This window comes from Macaca nemestrina, chromosome 5, assembly GCF_043159975.1.
Source record: "Macaca nemestrina isolate mMacNem1 chromosome 5, mMacNem.hap1, whole genome shotgun sequence".
In the NCBI taxonomy this organism is placed as follows: domain Eukaryota; kingdom Metazoa; phylum Chordata; class Mammalia; order Primates; family Cercopithecidae; genus Macaca; species Macaca nemestrina.
In genome coordinates, this window is record NC_092129.1 from 181,464,311 (window position 1) to 181,491,150 (window position 26,840).

The 26,840-nt window shown below is 40.3% G+C and overlaps 1 protein-coding gene across 4 annotated transcripts in view; it reads left to right on the forward strand.

Moving 5' to 3' along the window:
- The window catches only part of LOC105487309 (myosin light chain kinase family member 4), a 106,111-nt gene that overhangs the window by 9,212 nt on the left and 70,059 nt on the right, over positions 1-26,840 (forward strand). For 2 of the 4 annotated variants that reach the window (XM_011750754.3, XM_024794612.2), the window contains exon 2: positions 10,615-10,885. In XM_011750754.3, coding sequence (XP_011749056.2) covers positions 10,615-10,885 — 271 coding nt within the window. Of the gene's footprint in view, positions 1-9,098; positions 9,289-10,614; positions 10,886-14,614; positions 16,387-26,840 lie in introns of those variants that run through there. The other 2 variants (XM_011750750.2, XM_024794614.2) reach the window with 2 other exon arrangements.

Genomic DNA, 26,840 nt, shown 5'->3' on the forward strand with positions numbered 1-26,840 from the left:
AAAACTCTAGTAAAATAGAGAAAGTTATCTTCTTAACATGATGATTTTTTTTTTTTGCCCTCAAACGAGCACCATTATCATGTTGAATGGTGAAAACATCATTGATGAAGGGAAAGGTGTCTTTTTAAACAAATAACGCACTACTAACCACAAAAGGAAAAGATTAATATATCTTACTATACAAAAACAAACATCTGTTTATCAGAAGATACTACAAGAGTGAAAATAGAAGGTACAGAGAGGGAGAAGGTATCTTAAACACACATTGCTGTCAAGCACAGTGTGTAGGATGTAGAATAAGTCCTACGTAATGATAAGAAAATGGTAGAAAATGTAATTAAAAATGAGTAAAGAACATAAATATGTACTTCATAAAAAACAGAGACCAAGTGACCAAATACATATTTGAGAACATCTTGACTGGGCACAGTGGCTCATGCCTGTAATCCCAGCAGTTTGCGAGGCCAAGGCAGGAGGATCACTTGAACCCAGGAGTTCAAGACCAACCTGGGCAAGAAAGTGAGACCTCCACCTCTACAGAAAATTTTTTAAACATTAGCTTGGGGTGGTGGTGTGCACCAGTGGTCCTAGTTACTCGGGAGGATCACTTGAGGCCAGGAATTCAAGGCTACAGTGAGCTATAATTGTGCCACAGCATTCCAACCTGGGTGACAGAGTAAGACCTGTCTCTAAAAATAACAACAAAAAAGAAACCCTTCAACTGTTTAGTAATCAGAGAAATGCAATTTAAATTTATAAATGATATACTATTGCACACCCACTAGAGTAGCAACAACGAAGTGTTTTTAAAGCTATAGAGCAACAGGAGAATTCTGATAGTGCTGGTGGGAGTGTAAATTGGTATACATATTTAAGTGTGTGTACGTCATGTGTGCACATTGGTGTTCACAGCAGTCCCGAATGGAAAACAGCCAAATGTCCATCAGTGAATAAACACATACATTTTGTAATATTCATACAACAAAATATTACATAATAATGAAAACTAACCGAGACATCTATACACATTATATACAATAATATGATGGATCAAAGACAGTTTTAACTGGAAAAAACCTAAGAAAATAATACAAATAATATGAATACATTCAAACAAACTAAAACTGCCAAAGCAAAGGTGTATATTTAGAGTGCACATGTAAATGGTAAAATTGCGAGAAAAATCAAGGAAATTATTTAAAAGATTCAGATTAGTGGTTAGCTTGGGAAGGACAAAAGGATGGAATTTTTGAATTTGGGGATTCTTGACCTGGTGGTGGCTTTATTAGTACTGCTTTTATAATTATTTATTAAATAGTATTTATGGTTTTATATACTTTCCATATGTATATCTTTCAATAAAAGACATATATCTTTTATTGTTATATATGTTACATATTACATATCATGTATACTTAGGTAACATTTTTATGTTATTTATATTATCAAAAATATGTATTTCATATATACATATGTAATATATATTTAATATATGTGTCCTGATAAAAGAAAAAATATTCTAAATTACTGTGACTTCATTTTATATCTTTTATTGTTATATATCTTACATATTATGTATCATGTATACTTATATAACATTTTTATGTTATTTATATTATCAAAAATATGTATTTCATGTATGCATGTGTAATATATATATTTAATATATATGTCCTGATTTAAAAAAAATTATAAATTACTGTGACTTCATTTTGTAGCTGCTAAGGCCCTGGTATACAATAACAGTAAGTGATGTTACACTGTTGATTAAGAAAACTGAGCTCCTCCAGAATATTTTTCCTCTTTAGAATCTTGGCTCTAAATTTTTCAGCCAAATAACCTTTTATTTCTTAGGAGATTTGGTAACATGAATAACAATAATATTACCAATGATAACCATAAAGGCTGTTATTTATTAAGTTTCTCTGATGCATCAACCATTTTTATCTCATTTTTCACTCCTCAACAACCCCATAAGGTGAATGTTGTTATCCTCACTTAACAAATAAGAAACACTGAGGTTCGGGAAGACTGAGCAGCTCTTGAGTCAACACAGCTAGTAGAGCTTGAACTCAGGCCTAGGCTGTGTGTCTCCACTGTCCACGACTTTCCCACTAGGCTGGGAAATTTACTTTGGCAACTTTTTTACATTAAGAAGGAACTATATGTTTATTTTAGAAACAGTGGTAACTCTAGGAAAGCACAAACCATACTTGGTGTAGCCATCTTCTCTATCTTCTCTATTTAGCTATGGATCACAGCATTATCATTCATCTGCTGTGGATTGACAGTGCATCTTTTTTTAGTTAAAATTCAGATCCTATTGCATCTACTGTGCCTTTTTCCCTAACTATAAGATTGACACATGACCAATAACCCTAGTTTTTTTTTTTATGGAAGTATCCTATCTATTATACTAACTCTTGTACATTGGTTCTATTTCAGTGTTTTATATCTAACAAATAATGTTGTGATGATATCCTCAGAGATAATATTTTGTGTACAACTCTATTTCTTTGAGGTGAAATTCTTAGAAATGTGATTGCAGGGTCAAAGGGCATGACCAAGTTGCCTTCCATAAAAATGAGAGCAATATACGTTTTAACCAGAAGTGTACAAGGCTGCCCATCTGCCCTCTCCCTCCCAGGCTTCATTCACACTGAAGATGTTTTCCATATACTAACTGGGGCTTATAATGCTTTTTACCATTTTATGAGCTGCCACGGTCCTTTCGTATCCCAGATTCTTCAATACTTTTGGACATGTAGAATAAAAGCTAGCAACCTATTATGAGTCATTACCTAATAGCTCAACTTATTTTCAACCTAAAAATACAACTTTTATCTTTAATTAAAAAAAAAAAAAGGCACACCTCTGAGAGTGTGTTTTCACCAAACTGCCCATCAGCCATTAATGCACGCCTCATGGCAGTGTTTTTCCATGTGGAAAATTTCTCCTCTCAACCTTACCCTCTTGGGACAAGGAGGCCAACATTTGGTCAGAAGAGCATGACTTGGACTTTGCACTTCTGTAATTTCATGCCTTGTTACCATCATGAGCTTATTCTAGCTCTGAAATCCACTTCCAATTTAGAAGGTAGGAAAGCATTCCCGAGAACGTAAATATAAACATTCTTCCTCCAGTTCCTGAAACTAGAAAATGATGATTCATGCTGTAGCATGGGATTGTTAAATATTTGAAATGAACACACTTCAACTTTCCTCGTTTAGAATGGATAGTCACAACAGTAGCATGAATTTTACCTTGTAGCAAGCATTTTATTTTGTGTTTCCTCATGTTTAAAATTTTTAGACTTAAAGAATCAGTGGGAGGGGGTTGTGCATGTGGTATGGGGAAAAGGTGGAAAGAATCCTATGGTGTTGGGTTGGAATTAGAAATATATCAATATGAGTGTGAACTCATGATTTAAAAAAAAAATTATATTTCCTCGCTCTGTCCTCTGAAGTGTCTAGGAGCAGTGACACCCCTGTAGCAAAAAACACTCCTGGTGCCCAGGGCTTGATTTCTAAATACCATTCTGCCTAAGAGGAAGGAGGCCTCCTTGAAGAAATGGCAGAATTCAGAAACAGGGTGAAAACAGTACTGAAAGTAAGGAAGTACTCAAAAAATAATAATGACATGTCAGAAGTACATAGGATCCAGCTCAAAGGCGCTTCCATTGGCCAATATGGGACAATTTGAGCATCAAAATAAAGAATGAAGGGAGTGTATGTCCGTTTTTAAAAGGCCATGAGCTCATCCTGATACTAAAAAGAGTGAGGTTCAGGATGGGGATGGAAAGCTCTTCTTTATAAAAGAATACCAGTTAATAAGTATAGAAGAAATGGTAGAATTAGAAAATCATTTCAGTCACTGTGGTAATCACTGATTTTCAAGAATAGATACCGAGAAAAGTTGGGCGATGCATTGTTGGGGAACGTGATACCTATAAATTCCCACAAGTTACTTATCAATCACAAAAATAAAAGGGTTAATTTTATATTTGAGAAGTCTGGTGGACACAACCTTAATCAGATCACCAAATTTAATATCATGAATAATGGCACAAACCCACATCATGTGCCACCTTTTGTGATGTTCTGAAAAAGATACAGTGTCACTTCTGTAGTTTTCATGCTCAGGTATGACCTGGTTCCAAGCATGAAGACACAATCAGGAAATTAGAATTGAGAGACATTTTATGAAGCAATTTGTCTGAAGACTTCAAAAATATCAATGTCACGAAGGATTACAAAAAAAGAGAGAGAGACTAGGAAGCCTCATCTCCACAAAACATACAAAACTTAGCCCGGTGTGGCGGTGCCTGCCTACAGTCCCAGCTACTTGGAGGGCTGAGGTAGGAGGATCGCTTGAGCCAAGGTCAAGGCTGCAGTGAGCTGTGTTCACACCACTGCACTCCAGCACAGGCGACAGAGTGAGACCTTGTCTCAAAAAGTAAAATAAAATAAAATAAACAGAATGACCATTTCCTAAATCTATCAAAGGAGACTAAAAAGACATGGTGATTAAATGCACTATGTAATTTTTGAGTAGATTCTGTTTGTGAGAAAGTATCTTTTTTCTCAAGAAACATATACCAATTCATATAGGGGTAAAGTTTCATGAGATATGCAACTTACGCGCAAAAGAGAGAGACCAAACATGGAAAATGCTAACATTTGGTGAATATGGGTGAAGGATGTATAGGTATTCATTGTACTATGCTTGCAAATATCCCTTAGAAAGTTTAAGGGATATAATTAAAGGAACAATTTGTGTAGCCACTATAGAGGTAATAAACTGAAACATGTAATATTTCTGAAAAATATTAATTGTTAAATGATCCAATCCATATTTTTATCTAATTTTAAAACCTATTTTGTTTTCATTTTTTCATTTCATAGTACTTAGCTAATTGCTGTCATTTAGAAGTTTTAATGGTCTCATATAAAAATTTCCTATAAATAAATCTGGATATTCTGTAACATCATTATCTTTCTTGCTCAAAGTATCCATCTCCAAGCAGAAAATAAAAGATGGAAATTACTTTTTAAATTACTATTAATTTTTCTGTTAATTACAAAATCTTATATTACTTGATATTCATGCCAGGAGAAGAAAAGCGTGAGAGTCTTAACCGTCTCCTGCTCACCATTCCTTTTCTTTGGCCCTAGGTGACCTGGCAAGTGTGGAATATAATTTATATTTCCCTGGATCCCAGCCTTGGTCACTGGGGACAGATGGCCACAAAGTGTTCAGTTTTTTCCTCTCCTTTTAACAAGCTTACTTTTTGTTAATCATATTATTGGGTTTTCTTTTTTCTTAATGACTCTATTGCAGTATAATTTACATATTATAAAATTCACCCATCTCAAGTGCACAATTCTGCACAGTTTTAAGAAACTGAATGAGTTGTACGGTCATCACTACAACACATCATCTGGTAAGATTCTATTTACAGTTAACCCCCATTCCTGCACCCAGCCCCAGGCAACCACCAGTCTGCTTTCTATGTCTATAGATTTGCCTTTTCTCGGCATTTTATACAAATGGAATCGTACAATCTGTGGTCTATGTTTCTGCCTTTTTTTTTTTTTTTTCAGTTAGCACAGTGTTTTTGCTCATCCACGTTGTAGTAGATGCCAGTATTTCATTCCTTTTCATTACACAGTTTTCCATTTGTATGAGTATACCACATTATCCTTTCCCAGTTCCCAAACCATCTGATGGACATTTTGGTTGTTTTCAGTTTTTGGCTGTTGTGAATAATGCTGCTGTGAACTTTCATGTGTCATGGTTTCTGTGTTCATATGTTTTTATTTCTCTTGGATATAGATACCTAGGAGAGGAATTTCTACGTCATATAGGAAATAACTTTTTAAGAAATTGCCAACCTCTTGAATAAAACACCTGTACCATTTTATATTCCCATCAACATATTTGGTGAGGGTTCTAGTTTTTCCATATCCTTGTCAACACTTGCTTTTCTCTGTCTTTTCTTTTTTTTTTTTTTTTGTAGAGATGGGGTCTCACTATGTTGCCTAGGCTGGTCTCAAACTCCTGGACTCAAGTGATCCTCCTGTCTTGACCTCCCAAAGCGTTAGGATTACAGGTGTGAGCCAACACACCCAACCTATCTTTTATTTTTTTTTCATTATTATTATAGCTCTCCTAGTGGGTGTGAAATGATGTTTCCTTGTGGTTTTAATTTGCATCTCCCTGATGACTGATTTTGAACATTTTTTTCATGTGCTTATTAACCATTTTTATATCTTCTTTGGTGAGGTCTGTTTTAATCTTTGGTCCATTTAAAAAACTGGAATGTTTTGTCATACTATTATTAAGTTATATATACTGGACACAGTCCTTTGTCAAATAGGTGACTTCACAGTACTTTCTACGCATCTGTAGCTGTTCTTTTCATTTTCCTAATAGTGTCTTTTCAAAGGCAAACGTTTTGAATTTTGAGGAAGTGCAATTTATCAATCTTTGTTTTTATGGGTCGTATTCAGTGGTGATTTTTGAAAGTAAGGAAGTTCTATTTTAATGCGGATAACAGGGATGCAGTAGCTTTTTATTTGCATTTTGGTATTTGTGCTGTTGCTCCACTTTTGTGTGTAAACATTCAAGAGGCCTTGTTCTGGAAACATTCAGAACGCTGTGTGGAAACAGAAACTCATAGTGTAATCCGGCCGGGTTTCAAAGCCAACCAGGAGACAAGAGCTATCGATGATGTTTCTTCATGTGGCTCCTTTGACAGCACAGTCTCTTACTCAGCTAACGGAAATGCCCCTTGAAAAGAATCAAGGGATTCTTTTCCATGGCTCTGTAGGGTGCTATTTTCCTGATGTTGGTATTTTTTAAAGAAGTGTAACTCCAAAATATGCAGATACTGGAAAAGTGATCCTGGGCCTGCTCATATTCCTCACTAATGAATTTTTCCAGGTATAAGAGCATTTTAAGCATACAGAACATTTTATGGGTATGGACTGAGGGTCCCGAGGCTAGGCGGATAGACCAGAATGATGATGCATGTATAACTTGTTTTTTTGTGGTCAAGTGTTGTGCCAGCAGTGTGCTTGTCCTGTCTGCCATCGGAAGCTGGGAACAGTGTGATGTAGCAGAACCAGACAACCAGAACCAGACACTAATTTTAGAAGACAAGTAGCACGGATTATTTTAATTGACTTGTTTTTTAGGGCAAGTAGACACAATTAAAGATCATTCTGTCTAGTAATTAATCAAATATGTATTGAATGTATATTGTGCATGGAAATATCTATATGTGGATGCCTTCCAAATTCTTTTCTCCAGCCTACACCCCTCCCCTGAACTCCAGTTTCTATCTCCACAGCCTACTCAACTTGAGCGTTTAATGGGCTTGGGCTTGCCAGAGACTTCATGCCTGACCTTTCCCTCTAGAGTTGCCCTTCCCACGGCCTTCTCCATCTCAGTTAATGTTCACTGTCTCTTTCAAGTGCTCAGGAGAAAATTTGCAAAGGTGTCTACCATCTTTCTTTCACACCCCATACCCAATCTATCATAAATCCTACTGATTCTAAATGTAATGTGGAATCCTGCAAGGGATTCTGGAGCAGAAAAGGGGCATTTGGGGGGGAAAAAACCCAACAACAATAAAGTATTGAGTTTAGTTAATAATAATGTTCACCACGGTTCATTAATTGTGACAAGTATACCATACCAACGTAAGATGCTAAAAACGGAGGATTCGGGGTGCAGGGCAAGGGGAACTCTGAGCTACCTTTGCCCCTTTTCTATAGATGTAAAACGACTCTAAAAGGAAAAGTTTATTACAAAACAGTAAGCAAAGGAGCAGATTCTCCTGGCCTCTGGCTCACTCGAGCCTGCGGTTGGTTTGCTGGAGCCAAGTTGATGGCAAGTCTGCTTCTGCGTGGTGGTGGTCTGGGTGGAGGATGTGGTTGGATCAGCAGCAGCCCACACACATTTTGCTTCTGGCAGGGCATTTGTTGCCTTATCAGTACTTCTATGCAATTTAATTATACTAACAAAATTAGTAACCTCAAACCAGCTTAGTCTTTATATAATAATTTTGTCAGATAATTTATCTCTCACAAATTTATAGTTCCACTTCATTACTTTTCCTGAAGAACAAAGCTCTCTAATCTGAAAAATAACAAGCGTTTTGTGTTTTAAAAAAGGTTTTGCTATAATTCATTAATACTACATAGAATGGAAAAATGTGTGTTTTAATTTCACAAGGAATGCATTGATCTGAATTAAAAATAAGGAATTTTTTTTTTTTTTTAAAGAAACAGAAGAGCAGCAGAGGCTGGTGTTATAATGGGGCATAGAGGGGCTAGCACAGGCTCCAAATAAGAGGTGACAATTGGCCAGGCCCTGAAAAATTGCAGAGTTGTCTAGAGTGCAAAGTCCAGCCTCTGGGCAATTAAGGTTTTATGTCACTTCAGTGAATCGAGGGATGCGCTACTGTGAGAGTTGGGCAGGTGGGCTGACACGCCCCTTTCTTGGTCTGTGCAAAAAACTACGGGGGAAGTCCTAGTGTTGCTTAAGGAAAGTTTATGAAAAATTTATTCCTGTTTCCTGGATGCCTGTGCCTTTGACCTTTCCCTAGAGCTGTAAATGTTTGGAGACTTTGCAAACATCTTTAAGAACTGAGAAAATTAAAACAAACTTGCTAACTGCTTTCAGAAGATCTTCTATATTACAGTTGGATATGCTGAAAGCATAAGATGGGCAAACAGAGGTGGCTGTGGGGTTGCCACACCTGGCATTTCCCCGACTGGGGGAAATTTAACGAGCACTTAAATAATCCTGAGTCTGAAAGGGGCAGAAGGTCCAGGCAGATGATTGCTGAGGACAAATCTAGCTTTGTAAATCCAGGAGTATTGACACAATGATATGAGGGAAAGGTGAAGGTGATATTTCATCCAGTGTTCCCGGTTTATCCTCTCCTTACCTGACCTCTGAAATGGAGCCATTGGCCTTGAAAAGCCTGGTGTCTAAAATTAATATTCTTCCCCATCTGACTAAGAAGGCAACAGCTGAGCAACATGAGATCAAGAGCCATATTAATTTAAACAGAGGCTCAAAGTGGCATTTCAGAGAGAAGATACTTCCTCTCGTAGTGGACACTTGTCTTTTCAGAAGATTTATACGACTGAGAGTCAAAACTGTCACCAGAGACTTCCATAGTCAGTTTGAATTCTGCAAAATTTGTCTTTATCTTCTGGAACGTATGCTCTACACTTGGAATGGCTCAAGCTCTTCGATGTTATCCTATCAATGGTAATTATCTTTGTTTATTGTTATAACCTCTCAAATCTCCTTCCCTTTTTTCTAAGTTACCTTCAATAACAAATTGTACCAAACTTCAGGTAGAGCTTAATATTTAACATTTCTTTGCAAAATTATTGTATCTTAAACCTAAACTTTTGTTTTAATGCATTAATTTTGTGTGGCTTCCTGATCCAATTTGAGTTTCATCTGCAATTAACCATAGTATTTTAGTTGTAGTTTGCCTTAGGAATAGCCATGCATTTATTTCCTTATTTTAATAATTTTTTCAGGGCAATTTGAAAGAATGCTAAGCATGGTCTGTGTTGTATCTGCAAAGCTCTGGTTGATAGTATTAATATTTGCATTTTTATTTGTTTGAATGTAAGCTCCTTATGTGGATAAGTATAATTTTTTAGAGCAGTGAACTTTAAACACTTTGGAACTGAAGAGTGTCATTTTACTGTAGGAGCTGAGAAAACAAAATATTAAGTTTTGTGGTGAGAATCACAATATGGTTTTTAAGCTGAGAAAATGCTGGAAGAGGCGCTTTTCAGAAAATGTCCACCAGGGGGCCTCAGTTGTCAGCCATGCGGAACCAGCACAAATTCAACTCTCTCCATCTCCCTGCATCTCTATGCAATCAAGTGATGGGTCCATACAGACATGTGTATATGTCTCTAGTATCAAAGCGTATTCTGTATTCTGCATCGCTTCATTTGTGAGGAAAGTATTTTAAGGAGAGTGAAAAGACTGAACTTCTCGGTACATAGCTGTTAATGCAGAGGCAAAGAAAGGTATCTGGGTGTGCTGTCCACGTGAGAGGACTGTAAGGAAACAAATTTCTTTTCACAAATGAACACCACACATTTTAAGGCATAGGTAGAGAAGAGATCTGGAAAAGGACTCATTTGCGGGAGATCCCTCTGGAGAGGGAGGCCAGGGGAAGCAGGAGAGACCCCTTCTGTGACAAGTGCTTCCCACTGGGCTGCAAAACCTGGGTTCCAATTAAGCCCAAAGATACTTTATACTTCACATTTAAAGTGGCCACTTGATCTGCAGCTTATTTTATGCAATGAGGAGCATATTTCATCATCCAGTGAAACTTGACATTGCTTCTTACTGTTTGCTTTTGTAATTTTAAAGTAAAAAAAATATTTTTCCTTTTAAAGTTCCAGTGTTGGAAACTCAATATGAATGTTAGTATTTCTTTTCCTAATTTTGGATCCTCTCTCCATTTTAAACAGAAGAGACTTCCAAATTCTCACTGGTCATTTTCCCAAGAAGTCAAATGTGTGAATAAGTGATAAGAACTTTCTGTGTTTCCGTTCTCTGCAGTCAAGAGAAAGAAGCACTGAAGAGTCAGAATCGTGTCTTGATTTATAAATCGGAGACGGAGGGAGACGAAAACCACACTCCAGAAAGTAGCTTAATTGGACTCACTACTAAGATGTTGAAAGTGAAGAGGCTGGAAGAATTCAACACGTGTTACAACAGCAACGAGCTGGAGAAAATGGCCTTTTTTCAGTGCAGGGAAGAGGTGGAGAAAGTGAAGCATTTTCTGGAAGAAAATTCTGGGGACCAGGATTCAAGACCTGAACATAATGAGGTAATCATGTGCTAATTTAGTCTCCTAAAAATATTCACTCTGTCTTATCTTTTCTAATGTCATGGAGCCATATATCAACCCTTTCCAAATTCTGTTTTGTACTTGTGAGTACAATTAAAGAAAGTTTATGAATAGGCACCATTCCATTTTGCTTCACCGAGAAGCGTGCGTGTCAACTATACAATTGTGTTTGGTAAATAATTAGGAGGCCTTTGAAGCTGCATTTCTGCCAGCAGTCTACTTCACTTTATAGTTAGTGGCTTAGGAATTATACAGTCAGCTTGCGGAAATGAAGAAGAATCCTTTAACATGATGGATTTGGGCTTGAAATTCAGAAAAGGGCTGTGAGAGGCACAACCTTTCTGCTAAAAGAAGTTTCTCCTTTCCTCCAGACCTTGAGTTCCTCACGGGGTCGATGGCAGAGCTGTTGATAGTGAAGTTCAGCGAAGGGACAAGAAAGACTTGCTGATGGCATGACTGGGGGGCTCCTATCCTCCTCTGTGCAGAACGAGAGCTCTGAGCCCAATTCCAGCTGCTTGTTCTTGGGAAAAATATTAATTTAACCAAGGGCTTGCCACATCTGAATTAGTGAGATAATAGTAGTTGTGAAAATTAGGTGTGATCACGTCTGTAAAGCACTCCGCCTAGTGTCTGTCCCTAGAGTAAGCCTTTAATATGTGTTAGCAGCAGCATCAATTCCCTCCCCTGCCTTGGCCCGGTCAGTTCCTGCCCATCATCCATTGACTCCTTGCCCGGTGGGAGCATCAAGCATTTTGCCCATGCCTTCATTCCAGCACATGCGGTGGTTTTGAACATGTTGATCACCTTTCTCTAGACAAGGCTCCTTAACGTTGGGACCTTGTGTTATTTGTTCATGTTTTCTCAGTTGCTTTCCCAGTAACGGGAACAAATAGGCACCAAAAGTGTTTTTGGAACAAACAGATCTGTTTAAGTGAATTCTGGTTGAGGGCTGGGAACCATTATTTTTGATAATCAGAGCAAGTGATTCTTATCAGGCAGGTCTGGAAAACATCCTTCTTTGCCCACCTACTGTTCTGAAAAACACTATTCAGGTAGGAAGGGCGTTTCTAACAATGCAACAGACAATGAAATAGAGATATTGTATGTAAAAGGGCTAGGAGGCTTTTTATTGTAAGTGAGTAAGAAATGACAAAATGTGCTGGAGAATGAGTCAGATTGAAACAGATTTTTTTGAGACTTCTGCTTTCCCCATGAGTTCAATATAGACCAAGTAGAATTATCTACAGGCAAAATCAAGTGAGACATGACTTTCTTGTTAGGGTTCTTAGTGGTACAAACAGGATAATTTTTTCTGTTTATTAATTTCGGTAGGACAGAGAAGAAAAAATATTCTTCTTGGATAACTTTGAAATCATCAACTAACCGTAATAGTTTATATGAATTTCGTTATCTTTCAAGTACTGTTTTTCTTCAAATTCTGTGATACAATTTTTATAAATGGGCAACATTCTAAAGAGTGAGAGAAGCTGGAGGCAAGGACGTACGGCTCACACCTGCGATCCCAGCACTCCGGAAGGCTGAGGCAGGAGTGGACACACGGCTCACACCTGTGATCCCAGCACTCTGGGAGGCTGAGGCGGGAGTGGGCACGTGGCTCACACCTGTGATCCCAGCGCTCTGGAAGGCTGAGGCGGGAGTGGGCATGTGGCTCACACCTGTGATTCCAGCACTCTGGGAGGCTGAGGCGGGAGTGGGCACGTGGCTCACACTTGCGATCCCAGCACTCTGGGAGACTGAGGCGGGAGTGGACGCATAGCTCACACATGTAATCCCAGCACTTTGGGAGGCTGAGGCAGGAGAATCACTGGAGGCCAGGAGTTTGAGACCAACCCAGGTGACATGGTGAGACATCTATTTCTACAAAAAAAAAAAAAAAAAAACCAATAAAATAGCCAGGCATGGTGGCACACATCTGTAGTCCCAGATGCTTGGGAGGCTGAGGCAGGAGGATTGCTTGAGCCCAGGAGTTCAAGGCTGCAGTGAGCTATGACCGCACCACTACACTCCAGCCTGGGCAACAGAGCAAGACTCTGTTTCTGAAGATTAAAAAAAGAGTTAGATAGTGCTAAGTTGGAACATACATATATGTAGGGATATCACTTTTGTGATAGCAAACTGCCTCCAGAAGTTGATAATTTGGAAGTTAAATATTTTTAGGGTGTTTTTGAGGGAAAACTTGAGACTGTAATTTAACCCCTAGAAACCATCAGAGAATGTCCTTTGTAGTAAGTCTCATATCCCTTCTGAAACTCGGGCCTCCTGGCTTCGGTCCTGCAGTTGACACCCTGCGGAAGGTGGGAAGGAGTCACTAGGAGCTCCATGTATCCCATTCAGTTTCTTACTTGTAAATGGAGAAGGGCCTAGAGATGTCTGCAATAAATTTTCCTGTCTGTCTGCGTCCACGTGGAGAATGGGTAGGTGCACGTGTTTGGGGCACAGAGTTCTCCTCTCCATGGCCTGGAGCCCCTGCCTGCCCAGTTGGTGGGTGCCAGGGCAGCCAGCAGGCTTGGCAGTGGGTGGGTGGAGAAGGACATTCCAGGGGCTCAGATGTCTTCAGGTATGCAGACAGAGCTAGATTAACACGTCTTCATCTTCTGCTGGGCAGCAGTAAATCTTTAAAATGCCACTCTTTTCTCTCCAGGGACTATAAAAAAATGCTTGTCGATTTTCTCCACCTATTCCCCTTTCTCTCTCATCCCTTCTCTCTCTGAGAAGATTAGCACGGCTAATCATAGTAGGAACATCCCTTGTGGTGCACTGGAAAGAATTTACTCTCCGTTTCAGGCTCTCTGGTGACATGAAAGCTTTGTTCTGGAATCTTTCTGTGCAATTTCTTTAGAGCCTGGAACTAGTCCCCAGTCCCAATAGGGGAAGAATTTTATATAGATTTAACAACTTATATTTGTTAAAATAGTTTGATAAAACTCAGATTCTCTTTTTTTTTCCTGCTTTTAATCAGATTTTTCTATTTCTTTTATTTTTCTTCTACTGAATTTATTTTTAACTATCTTCTTTCTTTCCTCTATGTTTTATTGAGTTTATGAAACACTTCATAGCCTACTTTTCTTCCTTCTACTTAAGTCCTTGTTCTTTTAATTTTTCTTTTTTTTTTGTTTTTGTTTTTGTTTTTTTTTGAGATGGAGTCTGGCTCTGTAGCCCAGGCTGGAGTGTAGTGGCGCGATCTCGGCTCACTGCAAGCTCCGTCTCCCGGGTTCACGCCATTCTCCTGCCTCAGTCTCCCGAGTAGCTGGGACTACAGGTGCCTGCCAACACGCCCGGCTAATTTTTTGTATTTTTAGTAGAGATGGGGTTTCACCGTGTTAGCCAGGATGGTCTCAAACTCCTGACCTCGTGATCCACCCACCTCAGCCTCCCAAAGTGCTGGGATTACAGGCGTGAGCCACCACGGCCGGCCTCTTTTAATTTTTCTTACTTGTTTCCTTTCTTTTTTTTTTTTGAGACAGAGTCTCACTCTGTCACTCAGGCTGGAGTGCAGTGGTGTGATCTCGGCTCACTGCAGCTTTGACCTCCCTGGCTCAAGTGATCCTCCTGCCTCAACCTCCCAAGTAGCTGGGTCTAGGCATGCACTACCACCCATGGCTACTTTTTGTGTTTTTTTGTAGAGACAGGAGTCTGCCTGTGTTGCTCAGACTGGTCTTGAGCTCCTGGGCTGAAGTGATCCTCCTGCCTTGGCCTCCCAGAGTGCTGGAATTATAGGCATGAGCTACTGTGCGTGGCCTATTTTTCCTACTTTCCTTTTTATTCTGTTTTCTAGTGACTTTTCTCATTCTATTATGTCCCAAAGGCTGTTCAAAATCACCTAAATTCTACCTACCATGTAAAATTTTAAAAGTTTTCAGCAGATAACCATAGGCCATAATAAACTAGATCTAAACATACATACATGGCGTGGTGTTGAAATCAAGTAAAATTTTCAAATTGGTCTGACTCACATGAGTGATGAGCTTGATAGCTACTGTGTCCATACCATTAAGTTATAAATGATGAACAGGTTTCATAACTGTAATTAGTATTATTTTTGTACAATTGAATCCGGATTTTTTTCTTTTGTCAGTTCTCTGTTATCTATATAGCAAATAGCCCTTGTGTTGTATTTCCCTCAGATTTACTTGAATATTTAGTAGGATCTCTGTCTCATATACACCACCACACCCCTCTGCTTGCTTAATGAAACACAGGTGTCCCCAGTAATACTCCCAGTCAACCATTCGGCCCTGTGTGCTTCTCGCTGCTTTCCTCCGTGTACCACCCCCATCCCTGCACCTGAGGCCCGGGGTTGTCTGTGCTCACCTCCTCGTCCCTTGGTTTTCCCCTCCTTCCTGTTCACCCCTAGTTACTCATCCTCCATCCAAAAGGCATGGTCCCAAGTACGAAAGTAGGACACAGGTTGTGAATACTCACTCTACAAAAATATGTCAGCATGGCCCACTGTTCCACATCCGCGCCTGAATTGATCCTAACCCTTGCTGATTTGTGTTTAAAAGCCTGCCGTCATAGGGAATAATTCTTTTTTAAAACCTGGCTTAAGTTCTTCCATATCCCAACCAGGGGGTATCCCAAAGCTGTGAGGGTAGAAACAAGCACGGCCCCGGCAGACTCAGGACCACACAGTCCCTGGAGTGTTTAAATGGCTGGTACAAATGTCCCCAAGACCAAGCAAAGCAAAATATTTATTAACAGGATGTACAGAGAGATGGAGTGGGTTGGAGTAAAGTGTGGATCTTCCTATTTTGATTGCAGTTGGTGGATTTAACACCAGGTGGCATTTCCTGACCATCTGCTGTGAAATTGTACCATCAGCACCACCCGTAATGACTATAACTTAGATCTCAAAATAACAAGTCTGAGGGCAGAGGTTTTGTGATTTTTAAAGTTGCATTTCCCCACCCCCATCCCTGTGCTCCTCACCCTGTAAGGGCAGGAGAAAGCTCCCTGGCGGTGGCCCAGCCTTGGCAGCCAGCAGATGCCAGATACAGTGGTGCTAATTGTCCTTGAACTGGGAACCAACGCGCGTTCACGGCGCTGTAAATTATTGCCAGCAGGTCTCCCGATGCCCCTACACCTGTTTCAGATCTGTCACACAAGGCCGTCATATTTTTCCTTTTAAAGAGGCAGATTATTTGCTGATCACGTAACTGGAGACGTCCAAGCAGGACTCTGCAAGAACTCTCTGTAATTCGGTGACAGCCACTCCTCGGGGCAGAGCAAAGGGTGACACTACTTGAGAAGTGCTGGTGCTAGATCAGGGCAGGGAAGGAACATATAAGCCAAGCGACATCCACAGCTGCTCCCAGAGAATGGACTTCACACTCAGAAGAAAAGACGTCTGGGTTGTAGGTAGCGTGTGCCTTCTCTCGTCTTCAGTTCTCTGGCGCTTGATCCGGTTCGTGATGACCCGGGGAGGCCATTGGCAGGCTCCTGCTCTTGAGGATGTGCAGGTAGTAAAATCAGTTTGATCTAAGACGGATTCATTTTGTTTGAATGTTTCCAACCTGGGAGTGGCACTTGCCAAAGAAAATGGAATGCATGCCCTGGCTGAATCTCTGCCCAGGACCCTGGCCTTAGGGGCAGTTGGGGTAATAATAGTGGCATATGGCACATTTCAACCTTTCAAACACTTGCACCAACTCTTGGGGAACCTCACGGGCAGGGATTCCCTGTGCATATTAAAGTTGGTGATCTGTTTTTGTTTGTCAGAGCTAAAAATAATGTCCATATGTCTTCATTCTCCTACTTCTTATATGACTTAAGAAAAGAAAATAAAACATAAGCAAAAGTGCTTTATTCTTACTAAGAAATCGATCGCAAACACAGCACGTGCAGTGATCAGTGCTTCTGAGCATAGCCTTCTCTGCTTTCTCCTTTGAGCCGTTGCCTGATAAAGCATTTCATGTAACACCATAGCTATTCCGGAATGGAATTCAGTCAGGAGCGTAGCAGAATTCTGGAAGAAGAGAAATAATTCCTATTCTAAGAATGTCAGCACTTTTCAAGAGAGGGTATTCAGTTCTGGGAAGACAGCTCTTTGCACATATTTAGCTCTCTTATCAATTAGCATGTGATAAATTATTTTTAAAACAATACACAACAGTTTAGAAAGCACTATGGAAGACAGTCTGAATCACTGTTCTGTCTGAAGGGGGGTTTATGGCAGCGTTTCTCAGCCTTTTTTTCATTATCATCCACCCCCTCCTAGACCTTTTAGGGTTTTTCCCCCTTAGTTGACTCCTCCCATTCAATTTTAATACCACATATATACTGCATACCTGTTGATGCCTTGTTTGTATATCTGTGCTTTATACAGATGGCAACCCCATGGTGGGCCCCTAGCTTGCACTCTATGCCACCATCAAGGATTGTCCCGCTATACCCAAATATTACAGATTTGTAATATACAAATCTTACCAAAGAGTAAGATTTTTTCACACACCCCCAGAAGAACCAATTTTCATTCCTTTGGGGTGCTGTTGGCCCATCGACAACGCATGCAGTTAAAAAAATTTCTCTAGGGGAGTTAGACAATCTATCCCTGTACCTGTGTATAAATGCCGTATTTATTTCTTATTCAATAAGAAGCCACCAACTCTGCCTCTTGCTGGTGTTCAGAAGTCGGAGAGGAGTTGGGCTTTCCCCATGGCCTGAGCCTTCCCAGGGAAGCTTTCCACAGCAAATATTTCTGGAACATCAAGTTCATATTAAGAGGAATTACCCGGTCTTGGAATGGCTTGTCAATCATCTGATCTGTCTTAGTTGAGGACAAAGTGAGAGAGATGGAAGAAAGGAAGATTTTTTTTTTTTTTTAAGTAAGCAATCACAAAATGTTATAATTCTCTGCAGGTCTGACCTAGCATCATGGCGAAGTCTATGTTTTTAGGCAGTCACTGTTGCCCAAGGGTTAATCATTTTTCGCTGTTTGTCGTATCTCCTGTGGGAGATGCCAAGAGGATTACATTTCTCCTATGGGAAATACTATGAGGGCTTTCATCTTCATCTTCCATGTGGAATAGAATGTGTTACTCAAGCTGTAAGACTGTAGCCCTCATAGTATTTCCCAGTGACAAAGTCAACAAGTTTTGTGAGTTAATTAGGAGTATTGTAGATGTATATTTCAGAATGTTTTTGCAACTTTTTAGCCATAAAGAAATCTCTCTTAAATTAGAGTGTACATGTCCTCATAGCTTTTCTTATTGCTAATGGATATTCAGAAATGTGAGCAAACTATTGTCTTTGAAATATCTACAAGCATAGCAGTTTTAAGAACTATCTTTTGTCACGGTATCAGTGAATCCTACTTATGATATGAATGTGCTCTATCTCCATTCAAGACAGAGAGCAATAAAAAGGTTTTCCAATGTACTGTGTGTAGATACCTGCCCATGTAAATTCTGAGTGTCCTTGACCAAACGCACAGATGAGTCATACTTATGTCTATGTTGTTTCAGCTTCTTAGAGTAATTAAAATTATGATAGTTTTATGCCATTTCTGTTGTTTTAACATGAGAAAAAGATCTTTATTTGCTCTCTCTGAAAGTTAAAAGTACCACGTTGTCAAAAACACAAATGTTGCAAATCAAGTCTGTATTTCCAAGTAAGAGAATGGTTAGCATACTTGATAACAAAGTCCCTAAATATAGATGCCCAAACTACGATCCTATCCACTTACCTAAAACATAATGGTCATAAAATGCACGTTTATCTATTTGTTTTCCAGATCTTATTTTCACACACCACTATCATGATTTTTGCTATATTTACGCGCTATCTTTATTCCTATTAATATTTTTCATATGTTGAGTCACTTAAGACATTTTTAATCAAAGCAAAAATAAAGTGAAATCACGGTTTTGATGTTTTATTTATAGATTTTCTAATGCACAATAACACACACATAAGCTTTAAAAATGGATTGTTACTGTATGATCTAAAACCACCTAAAGCCTCTTGCAATGAAGTGGCCCCAAATCAGTCTCTGGACACCCGACTCAGGAAGCCATTCCAGCTCTTTGCCCTGTGGTATTCGACCCTTTCCCTTATTTCTCATTTTCTGTCCACCACATGGTGACAACAAAGACCACTTCCCTCACGACAGCAGACACGGAGAAGGCAGATCATAGGCAGCGTTTAGTATAGAAAATAGGTAGCAGGTGAAGTTTATGTAGGATTTCTTATGTACCCAGCACCACGTCTCTACGATGTCATTCCTGAGTTCCTACCAGAAAGCAGAGCCCAAGCATGCATGAGGGTGGCTTGTTTTGTGAACTGACTCCAGGGAATAGGTGTAGGGGCTTGAGGAGTATGAAACAGGGAAGGAGAGAAGCCCCAGCAAGGTTGAGTTGCCAAGCTGCCTACTTCAGACAGGATGACCTCAGAGCCGCCCACCCATAGGACTGACGCAGGCACTGGCACTGATTCCCTGGGCGCCATCTCCACCATCGGGGGGTCTTGCGGGGTGACTGTCCCCCTGGCATTTTCAGTTGCATATGCCTAAATGCCAGTTCCCAAGAAGGTCCCGCAGCAATGCCAGAGAACCCTGGAAAGAGGGTGTAATGCGGTGGCCTGAGGTGAAGCACTTTCAGACTACACCTCTGTGGAGCTGGTTACCACAGTACTGGCTGGAGCAGAGGTGGGGGAGAGCATGCGCGGAGGACGAGGAGAGGTGCACCTGTTCTGATGCCTTTAAAGCCTCACTCTCAGCCATGAGGTAGGTACTATTTCCTCCACTTTACAGACCCAGGAAGGCTCACTGACCTGCCCAAAACCCACATACAAAAGAGTTGGGCTTTGAACCCCATGGTGGGCCCCTAGCTTGCACTCTATGCCACCATCAAGGATTGTCCGGCTATACCCAATTCGTCCTTCACAGTTAAATATCCTGTTCAAGATGAACCACGGGAGCCAGGAGATGCAGCTTCCAGTCCTGGGTCTGCCCTCTCAGGGGAGTTCTTTAAGTTCTTCACTCAACAGTACATGCAGGTCAGTTTCTGCAGCTCTGTCTACTGCACAGCATTGCTCTTACGGCCAAATAAAGTACCATGCCTGTGTGAAAGTTCTCTGTAAAATGTAAAATGCTGTATGTTAGTACTGCTGTCAGTACATTTCTCTTATGTGCTTAAGTATCTCTATGCCCTAGGTCTTCTTAAATATGGAGATACAACCTGTACAGTGCATCCTGGCATTTTATATTAATTTTAATGATTTTTTTAAAACCTCATTTGCCATTTTTAATAGGGAAAAGTATCTGATTCGCCAGTCCATTGAGGGTGATAGCATGCTGCGTGCTCAATTGGATACCAGTATAAACATGACTCATGGCTTCCTCCACTTGGGGTTTCAGATGCACACAGGTTATCATGGCATTCCCATAGTGAATGGGACACTGAAGGCTGTGCTCTGACTCACAGGCTGTGACTCAAAGATTAGGGACCTTAATGCATAGATCCTAAGGAACTTTAGGGGTCAGCTCATCCAAACCCTTCTCTGAAGAGAAACTGAAAGTCTGGGGGAAGTTAGATGGACTCACCCAAGATTCCTTAGTGTCTAAGCATTTCTTTAAATATTTATGCCTAGATTCTGTATTAATTTACTCAGCAAATAATTACTGAGCCCCCACTGCACAAAAGACACTGTGTTGGTTCTGGTTGGGGTCTCCAGTAATGGTTGCCCAATATGATTCTTATTTGGAGGAGAAATTCTTGAAACCCAAAGACAAGTGAGACAGAGTAGGGACCCTTCTTCGGTGCCTAATGGGCACCCCTCCCCTCCAAGCGTGGAAATAAAAAAAAATTAAGTTTCTTCAAAATAATTCCAGACATCTAGCTAGCCCTGAATCCTAAACAACTTAGTAAACAAAAAGGTAATAATAGCATAAAACAATAGCCAAGGAAGTTTGAGTGACAAAATGTTTGGTTCCCTATTAAAACCAAATATAACATCTTAACATATGTCCCTGGGTTGTTTTTCAGAAACCCAGATCCACACCAAGTAAAGAAATGCCATCTGCTGGTTCATAGACCTCAGATAAGGGGGAACTGAGGACTAAACTTTAACCACTGCTCTTTGTTCTAAATTTCTTCCTGAGAGGCCTGGAAGAGGTCATGCATAAGCCAGACCTAACATTGTTTTCTGCTCTTCTTAAATTTTTAGACAAAGCTTTCCCTCCTTAATCAATCACAAATAGGAAAGTCTTTAAATACATCAATGATCTGTGGGCCTTCGCTTCATGATATTCCACCTTTTTAGGTTAAACCAACGTAGAGCCTCAAAATACTGATTTATGACTTTGCCTATAACCTCTGCCTCCTGTCTTCAAAAACGCTTACCTGTAAGCCGTCTGAGAGTTTGGGTGTTAAGTATAAGCTGCCCGGTTCTCCTTGCTTGGCAGCCTACAATAAATGCCTCTCTTCTCTCGCCAAAAGCCCAGGGTCAGTCTCTGGCTTTGGCTTTGCCGGGCCAGGTTGGCAGACCCAAGTTTGGTTCGAGAGCACAAGTGGTTTCACCTATTAATGGTTACTGATGGTCTTAAAAAGAGACAGAATCTGTTCAAAGAGGATCATTTCTTTAAAAGGTAAACATAGACACATAATTCTGTTTGTGAAGTGCTTTTGTCCTTGACACAGAGATGCACGCCCAATGTTAGGATGTCCCTTAGACTACTTGGCAATCCAAGTAATTTAGAAACTGAAAAACTGACAGTGACAAGTGTGAAGTCTTAATTCTTTTCTGCCTGCTAGAACGAGCATGTTGAATTGAGATGATAATACAGATACGTTTTTACAGTCTTAAAGTTGTGTTTGTGTGTAACCTATTTTGGATTTAGGTTTTTAATTTGGGTATATTTATTTATTCACTCATTTTATTTGACAAATGTGTAAATGGTTCTTACTATGCTCCAGACCTGATTCTAAGCGCTTTGCAAATGTGAACTCAAACACTGCCACAACCTCAGGAGGTAGATACCCCCCGGACTGGCTCAATGGATGATAATAGTGAATGCTAATGTTTCCTGTTGCATTAACTGTGTTCCAGGCTCTGTGCTAAGTACTTAGTGTGGAATCTTCACAGTGGCCCATGAAGTTGGTATAATTCTTTTTTTTTTTTTTTTTTGAGCTGGAGTTTTGCTCTTCTTGCCCAGGCTGGAGTGCAATGGTGTGATCTCGGCTCACTGCAACCTCTGCCACCTGGGTTCAAGTGATTCTCCTGCCTCAGACTCCTGAGTATCTAGGATTACAGGCACCTGCCACCACAGCCAGCTAATTTTTCTATTTTTAGTACAGACAGGGTTCCACCACGTTGGCCAGGTTGGTCTCGAACTCCTGATCTCAAGTGATCTGCCTGCCTTGGCCTCCCAAAGTGTTGGGATTACAGGTGGGAGCCACCGTGCCTGGCTGAAGTTGGGAGAATTCTTATCTATACCTTGTAGGTGAGCAAACTGAGGCTTAGTGAGGTCAGGAACTGGCCCAAAGTTATGAACCTATATACCATCTGATCTTTGAAGGCATTCACTTTCCCTACATATGAAACAGGTGCTTAGGTGTCTTTGTAGAAATTTTAATTGAATTAAAAATATTTATCAACTATCAACAATCCCAACAGAGTGGGACATATTTTACAATTGATAAACTTACACTAACATATCATTATCACTCAGAGTCCATGGTTCACATTAGGGTTCACTCTTGTTGCACATTCTGTGGGTTTGGACAAATATATAATAACATGTATCTACCGTTACAGTAACTTAAGAAGTGTCAAGATGAAAGATTAAGGATTCGAAAACAAGCTGCTATCAATGATGAATTTTCTAAGGACAGTTTATAGCCACATGATCTGAAGTATGTTTTAAAGTTGATTGTTGCTTTGGTTGGTTGGTTGATTTCTTTATGCAACTACAGCCAGCCTACATAGAGGGAAACGTCCACTTTCTTTACCACAGCAAATTGAGGGTCTTCTCTGCAACTGCAAGGTAACAGTGACCTCCAGTGGGGAAAAGTTGCAAAAGTTACTGCAGCAATGCAGTGAAGTCACAGCATTTTAAGCTAATCCTAATTGTTGAAACCAATGCCAGGCCACCCTCAGCTCTCTGTTCCTGGACACGCAAGCTGCTGGGAAAGACTACACTGGAACTAATGATTCCCTCATGCATGTAGAATAAGGCTGGAAGATTATAAACTAAATGCAGTTTGCCAGCGTGCTCTAAAATACTTTGTTTCATTAAACAATGTATTAATATGTTTCCCATGCTCAGTACTTTTTAAATCATAATTCAGTCTTGACTACAGAGTGGAATTGACATTTCACTAAAGATAGATCAGGAAGGTGGGTAATCCAAAATTTATCCTGTTTAGCTTTTTATAGTGTCACTCATTTGCTAGTTTTGTAGGGTTGCCTGCTCACATGTTTTGCCTGATAATGAGAAGTTACATTGTGACACATTCTTACTGTGCAATCTAGTTTCACATAAGACCACCAGCTTGAATTTCATTTTCTGCCTCTTGCTACTTCTGTGACACCGAGGATATTGTTTAGCCTCTCTCAACTATTTCCTCATCTGGGGTTAATAACATTGGCCCCACAGAGTTGTTGTACAAAGCAGTTAACACAGTGCTTGGCTTAGAGGAAAAAAAAGCTACATGAACAAAACAATACGCTCTTACTATTAATGTAGCTAAACTTTGCACCATCTGCCATTCTAGTAATTTATAGGGCATATTGTCTATGACCCAATATCTTTCCTGCTCAGAGTCCTACAGATCTAGTTTCCTGAAGGACATTTTCTTCTTTCACGTCTTTCCACACTTAATTTCTTTCTGTGTGTGATGCTGTCACATTTCTCACGCACTGGGCTGGGATCCTGGCATCTTGATGCCACATTGCCTGGAGCTATGGACTCCCCGTCCCTCCTCTGTCACATCCTGTCAGATACCAAATTCTGCATATGATTTCTTGAAAGGTACAGTCTGTTAGAGTGTATTTTCAAATGAAATTAGCTGGGCATGTAAGGAAGAATGGAAAGCCACCAGGCAGTCTTAAGCTAGTTCACCATAACATAATGACTTATCATTGAAACTCATCAGAGTCTACTTCCCATTATTCTAATTTCAATATTGTGTTTTTGCATGATCAATATTCTCTTATGTGAGATTTTAAATATTATTCCAATACATAATATTAGAGATTTTCAATGCAGGTTAGAATGTTAAAGGCTCTGAGAGGCTTCTGTTAAAAACTTAGCTGGATGTAGTGGCGGGTGCCTGTAGTCCCAGCTACTTGGGAGGCCGAGGCAGGTGATTCACTTGAACCGGGGAGGCAGAGGTTGCAGTGAGCCGAGATCGCGCCATTGCACTCTAGCCTGGGTGGCAGAGCGAGACTCAATCTCAAAAACAACACCAGCAGCAACAACAACAAGAACAATGACAAATATTTTAAACCAGGCACATGGGAAGCGTGTAATAAATGTTAACTTTATCTGTAACAGTATGATCATTTATCCTGAGAGCTTTCAAAATTTATTTGACTTCTGACTTTTTCTATCTTTTTTTTTTTTTTTGAGAAGGAGTCTTGCTCTGTCGCCCAGGCTGGAGTGCGGTGGCGCAATCTTTGCAAGCTCTGGTTCCCGGGTTCACACCATTCTCCTGCCTCAGCCTCCCAAGAAGCTGGAACTACAGGTGCCCGCCACCACGCTCGGCTAATTTTTTGTATTTTTTAGTAGAGACGGGGTTTCACCATGTTAGCCAGGATGGTCTCGATCTCCTGACCTCGTGATCCACCCGCCTCAGGCTCCCAAAGTGCTGGGATTACAGGCGTGAGCCACCACGCTTGGTGACCTTTTCTTTTTCCTGACTCATTATTAACATCTCAGGGAGCCATAAGATGTGCTTTGGGGTGTGCTGGTTTAGGGTGGACTGATGATTGGCTTTGATATCAAATAGGCCCAAATTCAGATCCCTATGGAGACCACCTACCAGCTGTGTGACCTAAGTCATTTAACTTTTCTGAGTTTCAGTTCCTGGTTCATCAAATTGGTGTAATAATGCCAACCTTGCAGGATTATTGGGAGGATTAAATTAGCAATTTGTCTGTTAGAGATGTGACCCAAAAACTTAATTTCTGTTCCACTTCATTGTTTTCCCCCAAACCTGTTCTCATTCTCTCTCCCCTTCTATGCCTTTTAAAATCCTTCAAGGCCAGATTTAAATCCCACCACAGTTGATTCTAATTTTACCTCCCCAGTTCGCATTGATTATATACCCTGTGCCAGGTGTGTGCACAGTTTTGAGGCCCTGTGTGATAAATGCCATTTCATGGGTTTGGACCTCCATTCCTGAAAAGCTGGAGCTCACTGCCCATGGGGATCATTCTCTGTATTTCTTTGTATCCTTCACATGAGACATGTCCATTCTCAGTTGTGTTCTAGTTATCACCAATACATTTTAGGCATAATTTTTTCTTTGATGTCTTAGAAGTGAGGATAATGATTAATGTACTTATTTCAAATATTTAAACAATGTAATGAATAGGGCCAGCCTTCATATAGGAGAATATTTGGAATAATATACCATTTGTATATTTTTTCCCAAGAGCTTCCAGGATTGGAATTTTAATCATTTCTAGACTGGCAGACTCAATTTTGAGCAGTCAGAGTGGCCTGACATGCCCTGGCTTTTTTCACTTACCTTCAGATCAGAGTGTTGAAAATGAGAGAAAAATACCTGTAGTTGTGGGTGCTTTCTGTCCCTTATGAAGAAGGCAACCTGATTCTTGTAAGTCAGGACTTGTCTGTTAACTCTTACTGAGACGGCTCTAACACGGGAAGAATTGTTTGCAGTGATGGCTAAGAGGCATTGCCCAGATTCTGAAGTTCCTTCTGAATCATCTAAGAAAGAGTGCCTTAATTTGAACTTAGTTTTGTTTGTTTTTACATATTCTAAGCTTTGATAGGTGCTGTTTTATGTGTGATGCAAACGTGGGCATCTATCACAAGCTGGAATCTGATTGCTCAGAGTGGCTCCTGCATTCCCTGGGAGCTGGCTACAAATGCAGGCTCTCAGGCCCCATCCAACCTGCTGAATAGGAATCTGCATTTTATCAGGGTCCCTGGATGACTCATGTGCACATCAAAGTGTGAGAAGCACTAGAATATTCATTAACTCCTGCAGTCGAATAATGAAGTTTACTTCAAAAAATGGCTGAAAGAAAAATAAAGGTAACATGTACTACTGCAGTTGTGAATATATGCTTACCTAAGTAATATTCCTATGTGTATTACATTTAAATACACACACATATATGCACATATGTTTAGGTGTGTGTATAATATGTATGTGTGTGTGAGTGTGTGTGTGTATATATACACACACACACACACACTCATATATATATAGTCTCTCAGGCTATTCCTTGGGAACCAGGCAGCATCCTTTTTTGAACATTTTAAGAGCATATTTTCCTTGATAAGATAAATATTTCTAATAATAGTCCTTTCCATTAGATTTCCCAGGCCGACGAAACACGGAACTTGTCCTGCGGCCAGTTAGATAAGCCCCGGTGAGAGGACGTGTGAAGTGGCAGCACTCCCCTCTGCCCTGGGAGGGTCACATTGGTCCCCTGGAGGGTAGGTCTGGGTTCCAAGTTCCTCGCCCATTTAAAGGGTGGTGGCACTGTGACAGCCGCTGACAGCATGGAAATTCCTTGGTCTGCCCTTGTCAGCAAAGCAGCAGATGGTTTAGCGAAAGCCACATATGTGCTGGGTAAGGGAACAACCTGCGAGATTCCATCCTGTAACAGAGTTGTTTCTGGCAGGTGCCCGCTAGCAAGGGTTTGCAAACACGAGTACGTGTGGCGAGGAGCAGCTGAATACCATTGCATTCTACTGTGGCTGGTTTTACCATGTTTT